This window comes from Macrotis lagotis, chromosome 4 (assembly GCF_037893015.1).
Source record: "Macrotis lagotis isolate mMagLag1 chromosome 4, bilby.v1.9.chrom.fasta, whole genome shotgun sequence".
NCBI classification, from domain to species: Eukaryota; Metazoa; Chordata; class Mammalia; order Peramelemorphia; family Peramelidae; genus Macrotis; species Macrotis lagotis.
This window is the reverse complement of record NC_133661.1, coordinates 116,498,918-116,512,175: the sequence shown is the minus strand read 5'-3', so window position 1 is coordinate 116,512,175 and position 13,258 is coordinate 116,498,918. Positions and strand designations below refer to the sequence as shown.

General features: G+C 40.7%; 1 protein-coding gene across 2 annotated transcripts in view; it reads left to right on the top strand.

Moving 5' to 3' along the window:
- The first annotated feature begins 581 nt into the window (after positions 1 to 581).
- The window catches only part of HOMER2 (homer scaffold protein 2), a 154,371-nt gene continuing 141,694 nt past the window's right edge, over positions 582 to 13,258 (top strand). Inside the window, exon 1 of one of the 2 annotated variants that reach the window (XM_074233961.1) lies at positions 582 to 733. In XM_074233961.1, coding sequence (XP_074090062.1) covers positions 729 to 733 — 5 coding nt within the window. In that variant the 5' untranslated portion in view covers positions 582 to 728. The remainder of the gene's footprint in view (positions 734 to 13,258) is intronic. The other variant, XM_074233960.1, reaches the window with a different exon arrangement.

Below are 13,258 nucleotides of genomic sequence, written 5' to 3'. Positions count from 1 at the left end.
CTTTGCTGTCACGGACCTCTTCTCAGGACACGGTTTTATTGCCCACAAGATCATTGAAAAGAGATACATTGCCCTCCCAGTCAGGTTCCCCAGACCCTCTAAAACCCATGCGAGCGCCCCTCAGGCGCCTGTGGACCGCCGCTTAGGAGCCCCGCTCTGACGGAGGACGCTTCGGGCTGCTCCCGGCTCCGGAGCTGTGTGGGCCCGCGTGCTCCGGCCTGGCTGGCGGAGGAGGGATGCCACACTCCGGCCTCGGGGGGCCCGGCGTCATCGGGCCGCAGAGCTGCGAATGAGACCCGGGGCGGCTCGGGGTGCGGCGCGCGGGGAAGCTCCTCCTCTTGGCTCCCTGCCCTCGGCAGCTGCCCGGGGGCCGGCGCAGGCTCTGGGGCTGCTCCCCAGCAGGGCTCCGGCCACGGAGGCTCCGGGAGCCCCGGGACTCGCGGTTATGTAAGGAGCGGAGGCGAGGGAGGGCGGAGGCGCAGGCGGAGGGCGGGCTCGCCGTCGGAGCTCCGGGCCGCCCCGCCCCGGCCCGCCCCGGCCCGCCCCGCCCGAGGCCCCGCCCCGCCCGGCGGCCCCGCAGCCCAGCCCGATGGAGCCGCGCCGGGCTTGAGCGCGGCGCAGACCGGGCGCCGCACGTGCCAAGTTCGGCCGCGGCTGGAGACGCTGCTGTGCCAGGAGCGGATGCCACAGAGTCCCGTCGGGGTGGGCGGCCGGCCGAGCCTGCAGAGATGGGGTGAGTGCGGCGCCCCTGCCCCCGGCCCCCGCCCCAGCCCTCCTGGCTCCCTTCTGACTTCTCACTTTCCCCTCTGGTCCGCTGCCTCCTTCCTGGACGCGTCCCTGCCCCGCTCTCTGTGGGACTCCGGCCCCCCGCGCTGCCCGGCCCGGGGCTCCCCGGCTCCGGGCGCGCCGCGGCTTCTCGGGCTCGGATCGCCGGGGGGGCTCCCCGACCCAGCCCTCGTCCTTCGATCCTCTAGTCCCGCCCGCCCGCCGGGCTTTCTCCAGTGGGCGCCGCGGGGCTCCAGAACCGGGGCGGGGGCAGGAGCGGGACCTTCTGGGGGGACGGGGAGAGGGGGGAACCTTGGGACCCTGGTGCCCCCCGCCCTGAGGCTCGGGGGAAGCGGGAAAGGGGGGGTGGAGCGCCGCGCCGCAGCTCCGGGGCCGGACCCTCAAGTTAGCAGGCGGGCGAGGCGGGTCCCCCCGGGCTCCGGTTCCCGCGCGGGCCCGCGGGGGGCGGGAGACTTTCGCGGCCGTCATCCCAGCGCCTGCTTTTAGCGCAAACCCCGAGCGGCGCCCCAGACGCGGCGGGGGCCGTGGCTCCCCGGAGTTGGTGAGGACGGGACTCCGGGCGCCGCGCCGGCTGTCCTGGGCAGCCCGCGCGCACACCCTGATGCACCCGCCCGTGTGCCCGGCGAGCGGCGTGTCCCCCGCCGGCCGGTCGGCGACTCTCCCGGGAGCCCCCCCCCCCCGCCACCCCGAGTCCCTAGAGGCCCCCCGCCGGCAGGGGGCTGGCAGCCCCGTTTTCTAGGTGAGGAAACCCGGACCGGGAGGAGCTGCGAGGACTCGCCCCAGAGCGCGAGGCTGCGAAGAGGGTGACTGGACCCAGCGTCCAGGACTCCGCGTCCAGAGCCCTGTGCGCCGCCCCCGGCCCCCCTTAGAGAATGGGGGTAACCTGATCTTAGGAAAGGAGGCACGGCGGACAGGTTCACTGGTTGACTCTGCCGTGGGGAAGATAGAGCAAATACAGGGGGAAATGCACCCCCCCCCCCCCCCAGTCTATAAAACATGTCCCCAGACCTGGGCAGGAGCACACATCGGATATTGAGGAGATCGTCCAGAAACCGACAGGGGCTTATTCCCCGGGGGGATAGTCTCTTTACAGCCAGGGCTGCTCCAGTGATTGGTCCCAAGCTAGAAGTCAGGCACAGTCATGAATGGTTTTTATAGCATCTAAAGAATCCTTCTCCACCTTTTACATTTCACAAAGTAGACTGTTAAAGGAGGACTGGCGTGTATGAAGTGGCAAAGATTGCCGGGATGTTGAAGTGGCCTGAGCTGGGGCTGATCAGGAAAGTTTCCCAGGGAGGGAAGTTTGAAGGCAAAGCAGGGAAAGGGAGACTGTTTTATAAGGGGAAACATGAAAACTGTGAGTCGTTGAGATAGTCTTACAGATTCTTGACTTCTAGAATTGTTTTTAGGTGATTGAGGAGGAAGAAAGTAGAAAATTAATCTTCAAGTATTGTAATCTGGAGTCTAAAACTTTTTTTCAGCACTTTATTTTACCCCTTCAATCTTTTTTTGGGGGGTGGGTTGGGTGATTTGCCCAAGGTCACACAAGTGGCTGAGGCTGGATCTGAACTCAGATCCTCTTGGCACTGTGCCACCTACTGCCCACTGCCTCTTCCCCCTCAATCATTAAAGCCCTAAGTAGTAGAAAGAAGAGTTGTACAAAAATTAAAAAAAAAATCTACCCATAAATCTAAGGAAAACGTCAGTACATCATCTTTGTGTATTTATTTGAATTACTGACAAATTTAAAATAAAATTTTGCCTTGGGCAATTTGTCTAGGCATAGTTTAATTCATTATATTTTGACATCAGATATCACCCATTATTTAGATTTAGGCAAATAGTTGTTTTAAAAAATTCTTCCTATCATTTTTTTCTGCCATCGCCTTCCTTTAGTTGGGTGAAGGTCAACAGGCAGGGAGATGGGAAACAGATGGTTTGGTCAAATTTCAAGGTCAAATTGATCCTAACCAATTCTTTTGTTTGTTGTTTGTTTGCTTTTTTAGATTTTTGCCAGGCAGTGGTGGGTAAGTGACTTGCCCAAGGTCACACAGTTAGGTAATTATTAAGTGTTTGAGGCCTTATTTGAACTCAAATCTTCCTAACTCCAGGGTTGGTACTCTATTCACTGTGCCACCTAGCTGCCTCTAACCAATTCTTAAGGAGAATTTGGGGAGTTGGAGGGAGAAATGGAAAAATGGCCATCTTGAGAAAAATTGTTACTTTTTGTGGTTTTCAACTTGTGTGACATAAATATTTTGTATAAACAATTTAAGTAACTTCGAAAAAAATTCTTTGCCTAATATAGTACATTTGATTTTTAGGTTTTGCATATTTTCTACTTGACTTTCACCAGTTTCTCCATTTAAAGCTTTAGGTAGCTTATCCCTTGAAAAGTCTCTGAAAATTCTTTTATAACTTATTAACACAGTAGTGATATTAAGGTTAGTTTGGAAACTGTAACAGCTACCAAGTTGCTTAGGATTTTTTTAAGCAGTTTGCTAAACAATCAACCTCAAAGGAAACCAAAACATATAATTTTGGATACATTTTGGATGTTTGATGCAATTTTCTTTTAATATTAAGGTCAGACCTAGAGCTTTTATTGTGGTCTTATAATTCTTTGAAGACTATTGGACAGATCCTACAAAAAGTTTGCCTGCAGTTCTGATTTAGTCAAGTTAATTTTGTTCATGTTTATGAACAAGATCTATTGTATTTGTATATCCTTTATATACATACATACATACACACACAAACACCTTTTTGGGGGATGGGGTGGTGACTTTACCACTGATAGCATTGCAAGTTAAGGATGACATAATCTTGGTTATCTGAAACTAAGGGCTTCCTTTTCAGTAATGTTATACTTTACCTATTAACTTTCCTTTAACTACCCTTTAATTTTCCATTCTTTCCTACACCCAAATGTATAGACACACTGTTATTTTTTTTATGATTATATTCACTTAAAACACTAGCTACAACATTTTGGATAACTTTCAAAGAACACAGTAAAGTGATTTTTATCTTTTGTTGTTGTTGTTCTCGCTGTTCAAAAATAATCTATTTTCTGTTCCCCACAATTAGGAAATAATGTTTTCTTATCCATAGTTTTTTTTAGTAAATATTATGTTTTTTCTCTTCACTATCACAGATCATACAAGGATAAAAAAATGCAAGAATACTCTGTTTAATATAGTAGTATTCCTGAAGAGTTCTGTGTACATTGTTTACATCTAGTCAGTCAGTAAATAAGTGTCTGAGGCTGGATTTGAACTCAGGTACTCCTGACTCGGTGCTCCATTCACTGCGCCACCTAGCTGTCCCTGCTGAACTATTTTTTAAAAACATTTAGGAATGTTTTTTACAAGGTAAAGCTAATTTGGTAAGGAACTAAAAGAGGGGAACAGATTCTGAAATGAGCATGTTATAAAAATAAAGGACCTCATTAATCCTTCACTTTCTCCCCACCCTCCAAGAAAAATATGATTTGTCAATGCCTAATTTTGTGACATCAATGCTATATTTGGGGAAGAGGGAAGGACATCACAATTTTAGCCATTCTAGGAAAGTATTGGGGTCTAAGCTAAGATTGCTTCTGGAGTGGAATGATCCCAATCTTGTAAAGAATGAAGATTAAAAATAATTTTGGCTAATATCTATGAAAACTGTTCAATACCTCTAAGCTTCCCAAGTACCTTTCTAAAACTTAAATTATCCTTTCTGAGTCTGAAAACCTTGAGGAATCCAAGGGAAATCAACCTTTATTTCATAATAAACTTTGAAATTTGAAGAGCAGCAAACAATTTCCACAGTTCAGAAAGTATTAACTCACATTTCAAAGGGCAATGATAAAATATGATATAATTTACTGCAGTGTGACAAAATAGTTTACTGCTGAGGTACTAATTTCTGATGTTTCTGATCCTGTTAATAATTCCCTTTACTTTAGTCATATATCCCTAATTCTCCCCATCCCTTCCCTAGACTTTTGGATTATAGGATTATGATAATTCAAAATGATTCTCATTTTACAGATGAATATACTGAGATTCAGAATGGTATGACTTGATTAAGATTGCACAGATAGTAACAGAATAAACTATGAGTCCAGTTCCAAATTTAACATTCTTTTTACTGTTTTCCTATTTAGAAGACTCTTAAATGGGTTTTTTTTTGAAAAAAAAAAAAAGACTTTTCTCTGCCTGGCCATAGAGCAACAGATGTTGATTGCAGAGAAACTAATTTAGGGTTGACCTAGGTAAGGAAAAACTCAGTAACAATCATAGCTATTTATTCAAAAGTGGAATGGATTGCCTTGGGGAGATAATATATTCACCTTCACAGGCGAAGGTAGGTATTGATGGCCTCTTTTTTTGCATGAGGGGCGTTAGTCTAGACAGCCTTGGAAATCTTTCCTAATTCTGTTGTTCTGTGACCATGGATTCACCAAATCTTAATCTCAGTGGACCTTCATTTTCTCCTCTGTAAGAACAGAATATCACTTTTAACTTAATGTAGTGGAAAAGAACACTGGATTTGGAATTAGATAACCTTCTATCCCTATTTTTAATCTTGAACACAATTTTAAAAAATCAAATAGAGAATTGTGTAGTGGCTTTATAGAACTAGGCAAGGAGAAAAGGTTGAAAGATTGAATGCAAGAACTGGGAATAATATTTACAAGGGCAATTTCTGGAGTAGAAGATTCTAAGAGTCTTGAAGAACACATTTCTTACTATAATTTTCATTAATTTGAGAGCTAACAGATGAATTATAGTTTTTTCTTATGCCTTTAAGATATAAGAGATTTTGTGAAAGCCATGTGAAAATTACAAGAAACCAATAATAGCCAAAAAATATCAGTAAAAAGGATTTGTGATTAACCGTCTAGTAATCATCCTCTTTAAACTTGGCTCTGTTGGTCTTTGGTTGGCCCTCAATCCATTCCTAAAGCTTTGCTGGAAACCTTTTCAGTTTGATAGGTGCATAGCTTTTGAGAATCCAGGGTCCTTTCCTTGCCATGAGGGCAGTGATGTCTGCCTCTTCTCTGAATCTAGACATTATCAGTTACTCATGGAACCTGAGAGTTAAAACTTGTCTTAGACTCTTCTTGCCTCAGCCCATTTCTTCTTAGACCAAAAAGAACACACGAGACCAGGGTATTTTGTTGATAAGAGTTTGTCCTTAGTCAATACTCATCCTAACATTTTTGAGTTTCCCATGCATCTATTTGCTCATCCTAGAACATTTGAAGGATTTTTTCAACTTCATTCTCTGGAGTATGCTTCTTTCCAGACTTTTTTTGGGGGGAGGCTTATAGCCTTAATTTTTGAACACTGTTCCTTCCTTCCTTCTTTCCTTCCTTCCTTCCTTCCTTCCTTCCTTCCTTCCTTCCTTCCTTCCTTCCTTCCTTCCTTCCTTCCTTCTTTCCTTCCTTCCTTCCTTCCTTCCTTCCTTCCTTCCTTCCTTCCTTCCTTCCTTCCTTCCTTCCTTCCTTCCTTTTATCTCAGAACTCAAGTCTGATTTTTGGACTTGGGAACACTAGAGAATAGGTGAATTCTGAACTGGAACTGTTTCTGTTTTTATTAACTCACAAATACTGCAACTGCAGCATGTCTGAGGCAGAAAGAAGACTTATGTATATTGTAATGACAGACCATGAAGAAGATGGTGGAGACACAAGATCAGCATCAGTAGCACAGACCTGGGGAGAGGCAATACATAATAAGACATACCTAACCTTGAGTGTTTTCCCTTTGATTTTAGCCACATATCATCTGCAAATGGATGACAGAAAGGATTGGGGTAGGATAGTGGAAGAGGGAAAGCATAGAAGGAAAAAGAAAGAAAGATGTAGCTATTTTGTTTTATATTGCATAAGACTTTATAGAAAAATGGAAAGGGATAGAGAAGCAAGAACAGAAGAAACCTTTTGAAGGGAGGTGACTTTGATCATGAAGATATGCTCCATAAAGTATAAAAACATTAACCTATCCAAGGGACTGTGGGCTTTGGGGCTCTTATAATTAAGTTGAATGAAGCCAACAGGAATGAGTAATTCAAATGCCAATTTGTTTTGTTTGAGTATGCATATTTGTTACAAGAATGATGATTTTTTTTCTTTTTTTTTTAGGTAGGGGCAGTGAGAGGAAAAATACTTGTTAATTAAAAAGAAAAATAATATAAAAAGAAATAGGAAATTTGCAATAAGCTTCAAATTAATTGAGAAATTGAATTTACATTGGGAGGATGTAATGAGGAGAAAAGGGGCCAGGATTGCTGGGAGAAGCTTTTGGGTATTCTACTTAGCAGATGAAAACTAAAGAATCTAAAAATTCTTAGAAATTAAACAGCATTTAGAGAAGACATTAACATCCCCAGCAAGAGTGTCAGAACAATTTTATTAAAGTCTATAAATGTGTTGTAAAAGATTCAGGAAAAGGGGCAGCTAGGTGGCGTAGTGGATAAAGCACGGGCCCTGGAGTCAGGAGTACCTGGGTTCAAATCCGATCTCAGACACTTAATAATTACCTAGCTGTGTGGCCTTGGGCAAGCCACTTAACCCCATTTGCCTTGCAAAAATCTAAAAAAAAAAAGATTCAAGAGGAGGTCAAGAGAGGTTGAAGAAGTAGGAGAAAGAACAATAATGAAAACATGTCCAAAATGTTTTATATATTTAAAAAAATGTAATCAGTTTAATATTTGTCAAATTGTTTTACTTCTAAATTCATTGCCGTTTTTGAAGGACTTTGCTTTTAAAAATTATTTCCCCCTAAAATCATTTATGCAATTTGGAAGCTTTGGGGCCTCTTGGATTTTTGAATTAAGAATTTGAGGTGGTATCATAATAATTTTCAGGCACCATTGTATCTGATAGCATAATTTCTTCTTGAAATTCTCATTTTATTATGAGCAGCTTTCCACCCTCTTCAGAAATGTATGAAAAAGGAATTTTAGTAGATGCATTGTCTTTGTTTTTTTTATGATAGTAAAATACCTTCATAATTTTTCCTTTGCAGTCAGATTTTGATGTTCTTTGATAAATAACATATAAATTTACTACAGGTATATATGTAGGCATGCTTGGCTCCTTGAGGGCTTCCAGCTTTAATCTACAGAAGGATACTAGAGTCTTCCCTAGATCTTTATCCCATCACTTCCCTGGGTTTTGCTTCTCCATTATACACTTATTTCATATTTGGAAAAATTGATCCTTTTGATAATTTAAATCTTAAAGGAAGACTGAGAATGAAAAAGAATTAATTAGGATAGTTTAGGATGATGGAGCCAAGTACTGAAGATTGTCCTCTCTGTAGTATGCCCCCTGCTTTATTGGACTCATCATTGTCTTTTGTACTATCTGGAATCTTGGGAATTCATCCAAGTCATTCTATACATAGAGTTACAGAACTGTGGACAGCGGCTAATCTTTCTTGTGGAGGAACTGATTTCATGTGGTCACAGCTGGCAAACCTTTTCGCTTTTTAAAAAAATGGAGCAATCCTAGATTTCTTTAAAAAAACCCACCCTGCTTATTTTTATGCTAGTTCAAATGCCTCAATGTATTTTTAAACTTTTCATTTTAAAAGCAAAGATCTATCACACAGGCTTTTCCCCTGAATAAAAGGTTCCTCTGTGACCTAATATAACCTACATGGGGTGTCCTCATACTTTTGATTTGAAAAAGATTATTCTCCACTTGAATTTTGAAATGTATGTGTTCTGTAATAAAGGAAAGATTATAAAATAATTTCCAATTTTAAAGATTGTTAAAATAATAGAAAAAAGTTTAAAGTTTAAGATAAAACTGCACAAATTTTATCAATCCATTAATTTATACATCTGTCCCATCTATTATAGGTTATAATAAGAAGGTTGAAACCAATTTTTTTGCCCCAAATTAAGGTGTGTAAAGTAAATAATACCCATTACCATGTTGTTGTTGAATTATTTTCAGTCTTTCTAATTTCATTTTGAGAGTTTCCTGGCAAAGATATTAGAGTAATTTGCCATTTCCTCCCATAATTCACTTTATAGATGAGGAGACTCAATCAAAGAGAGTTAAGCTAGTGAATGTCTGAGGCTGGTTTTGAACTCATGAAATCTTCCTAATTTCAAGGTCATTGGTCTATTCCCCTGTGTCACCAGTTGCCTCCATTTCCATTTAAATGTGTGTGTGTGTGTGTGTGTGTGTGTAAAACATTAGTTTCCATGTGTCATTTGTGAAAGCCAGAGCTATAACTAGGACTCTTGGAGGCAGATGCACAGCTGGGTGGGGCCTCCTCTCTCTGCTTTGCTGCTGATCCCAGGAGTCTTAGTATGGACAATTCAAGGGCGAAGGTCACCAAAGAGAGGGGCTTCTGGTCCCTGGACCCTGAGGCATAACAGGACTGGCTGGACCAGGGGGATGCACAGTCTCCTGGGAATCACACAGAAGGACTGGGGCTAGTTCTTATTATCTCAAAGGGACTTGTTTGCAACATCTTGGAGTAGTATGACTTTAAAGGTTAGCCAGTCTTGGGTTAGCCTGGTGAATAGAAATAGGCAACATCCCATGGCTGTATAAAAATCAGTTACCATTGTTTAAACCAAATAATAATTTAAAATTTTTGTTCAATTAAGAAAAATCTTTTAGTTTAACATATGTTAAAAGAAACTTCTGAGGTTATCAGGGGCATACAAAGTTGAAAGAAGTAGGGAAGATATCCATGATGATAGATTAAGTGGTTGACCAGTTGATAAGCAGCATGGCAATGACAAGAAATTCTGTATAGAATCAGGGAGACCTGGATTCCAATTCTCCATCAGACACACTTGTTCTATGATCCAGGGCAAAAATTTCTCATCATTGGTTTTCTTGTCTGTTAAATGGAAACAATAACAACCCCTACCTCATAGGGTTGTGAAGCTCCCATGAGGCAGTTTATATGAAGAATTTAGTAGAACCTTACATCTCTTTACCATTGTCAGTCATCATCATTGGGCTAGGGAAGATGGTGAAAAGGTCAGAGATTTGACACATTCAAAATAGACTTTGAAAACAAAGGCTAAAGTTTTAAATTTCTATAAAAAAAAGCAAACTTATTCTGACAGAAAACTAACATGAGGAATGTCTCCCACTTTGGGAGGGGTACAGAAACTCTGAAGATGACATTTGTTATATACTTTCAAGAGAAATTGGAGAAAGTAAAGCATTTTTATTTCTTAAAAAGAAAAATGGTAGCTAGTGATTTTTAGTATGAGTTGGAAACAAAACGTTAAAGTCAGCAGTGTTTTCTCTGCCTACAGGCTTTTAGCTGGCAGGCCGTGTGGGTTATAGGTCATTGGCCTTGAATCTCAGCAATACTGAAACACTGGCTGGGTTTAGTTGAAGGTGTGGTTTGGCATGTGAATACAGGTGCAGGTTGTGGTTACCAGCAGGGCTTAGACTATGGTTGTGGTTGACATCATCAGGAATCTTAAAGGTCAGTCAGTACAGATGATAGGTCAGTGAACAGGTGATTAAGGCCTGTTTTGCATCTACCAGTTGATCGATTAAGTTGAAGCCCCTCTCTCAGGTCAGCCCTTATAGATGACTCCAAAGGAATAATAATTATGATTTCCATGTTTTATTTTATAGTAGTTTTCTTAAAACAATCCCATGAAGTTAGTATTTTACTTTTGTATTTTCTTTTTTTCCCCAATTACAAGTAGAAACAGTTTTAACCTTTTTTTTTCCAAAATTTGAATTCCAAATTCTTTCCTTCCTTCTCTCCCTTTTCCCTTCATTGAGAAAGGCAAGTAATTTGACCTGGGTTATACATGTGTAGTCCTACAAAATGCATTTTCATGTAAGTCAAGCTATGAAATAAAACATAGATAAAAAAATTCCAAGAAAAATAAAGAAAAATATCTTCAATTTGCATTCAGACTCCACCCATTGTTTCTGTGGAAATGGACAGCAAAAGGTCATCATTATAAGTCCTTCAGCATTGTCTTAGATCTTTGTATTGTTGAGAAAAACTGAGTTATTCAAAATAGTTCATCATATAATATTGCTATTACTATGTGCAGTGTTCTCCTAGTTCTGCTTATTTCATTTTGTATAAGTCCAAGTAAGTCTTTACAGGTTTTTCCTGAGAACACCATTTCATATTGCACAATAACATTCCATCACAATCACATACATTTGTTCAGCCATTTCCTAATTGATGGGCATCCTCTCAATTTCTAATTCTTTTCCACTACTAAAATAGTTGCTATATAAATATTTGTATGCATTTATATCTTTTTCTTTTCATCTTTTTGAGAAACAGATTAGGTAGTGATAAGAGGTTAGTATTTTTCATTTATTATCCTGGGAAGAGAAGCTTCAGATAGGTATAGATTTTTTTATGGTCATAGGGCTGATCCTTTTCTTGACTGCAACATTCTATGCTCTACTATCTGCCTTTGGAAGCTTCTTTGACATAAGTAAAAATACACTCTGGGTCTACCTGGTTCCCTGGTTCTATTCCTGAAACCTTGTGCCTTTTCAATCTTATGGGCTGTCATATTGTGTCTGCCCCCTACTCATATATCAAAAACTGAATTTCCTACTTCCTCTGAATCTTTGTATGTCTCTGTCTCTTTCTTTGTTTTTCTCTCTCTGTATGCTAATCTTTCTCTGTCTATGTCTTTCTCTTTCTGTCTTTGTCTCTTATTGCTGCTATACTGTCTCATCATGGGATGTTTGATTCTGCTTTAGCAGGAGTTCTTTATTGGTTTGGTGGAGGCCTCCTTTCCAAGACCTTTAATTTCTGTTCTTCAGTTTTAATTCTGAGAGAATTTTCACTCTTCCTCAAAGCCAGGGATTAGGATTCTAGCAGAAGAGCCTAAGGCCTGGGCTTTGAAACCAGCATTTCTGAGACCCCAAGAAAGCCCTGCTAATCACAATCACAAGTGAATAAAAGATTGGTTTGATTCTCTGACCTTAGCGGCAGTGTTCATTCAGAACTCGTTAATTAAGTTTATGTGGAAATGTTGAAGCATTTGAGGGACAGTCTGATATAAAAATTGTGAATTATGGCAAAATGATTAACTTTTCCATCAAGACAATGCTCTGGTTCACTTTATGTTTTCTGAATTGTTAATGATAAAACCCATACTACCCAATTTTGTCTACTATTTGATTTCTTGCTGAATTATTTCAGACAGTTTAGAAGATTCAAATCTACCCCCAAAGGACAAAAATTTGGCACCATATTTAAAAACTCAAAGATAATTCAAAGATAATCTTCAAAGATAATTTTGAATGAGTACTTCCATGAAATTTTTTAGCAGAATTCTTGAAATAAGTGTAAAGTCTCTGAAGGATACAACTTTGAGGAGATATGAGTCATTTGGATGTTCAAATTCCAATTTTGGCTTTTGCCTAGATTTATTATTTCATTAGTATAGAGAACCCATGGTATAAAAGTTCCTTTGCTGATTACAGATTATCAACTTCTTTATAAATTATAATCTTAGAGTAGCCTTGGACTCTAAGAGGTTAAGTGACCTGCCCAAAGTCACACAGCTAATATGAGGTTTTCCAGATTTTAAACTTGGTTCTTCATTGCTCTTCTGACTTCAGCAATAGGAATTATAATATCATTACTTTCTAACTATATATTTCTTATCCTTTCCTCATATTATTTCTGTCATTTAAAAAATTGATACATTTTTAGCCTTAAATTTTCTTTGAAATTAAATTTCCTTAATTTTTCTGCATTGCTCTTTCATAGATTCAGCCCCAGGGAGCTCTTGAAATTAAAAGAAATTTGGAGTTCTATAATTATTTGTTTCCTCTTCTGCCTGCCTTCTGTCACATTAAACACTTTTTTAGTAAACACTACTAGTGTTAAAACAAACAGACACCATTGGAGTTGTTTAGGAAACTGGGATTATGGGAGGGATTTAATGGACACAGTATTAGGGGAAAATCCCAGGAAAGTGGTAAGGAGATCTAAAGGCACTGATGTCAACCTGTGTGGGAAAGGAGGATTTCAAGTGACTCTTTTGGAGGCTAGCACTAGACATCTTATTCTTATTTTCACCAAGATGGTCCAGGTAGTGGCTAGAGATGAGGTTTCAGAAGACCCTGGTCATGAGAGAGCTTTCAGTTAATAGAGAAACAGTGAGGCATGAGGGAAATGTTAAGTAGAAAGGCCACCTCAAATATATATTTACTTATCCTTCATTTGAAGTCTTAGAGGACTCCTTTAAATTAGGAAGTTAAGAATCAATCAGATCCTCCAATGGGAGAAAAAATTTTTGAAAAATAGCATGAAGCTAATTTGGCTGCAAATGATCAAACTTTTTAGGGATCTGGGGAACCCTTTGTCCTTCCTGCTCATAACAGAACTAATTAGGAATTTTAGTACCTGGGAGAAAGTGGAGTGGTGACTAAGCTGAATATTTCTTTGTATCATTGAAGGAGATTGGGAATAGAAGCCATGGGAATTGA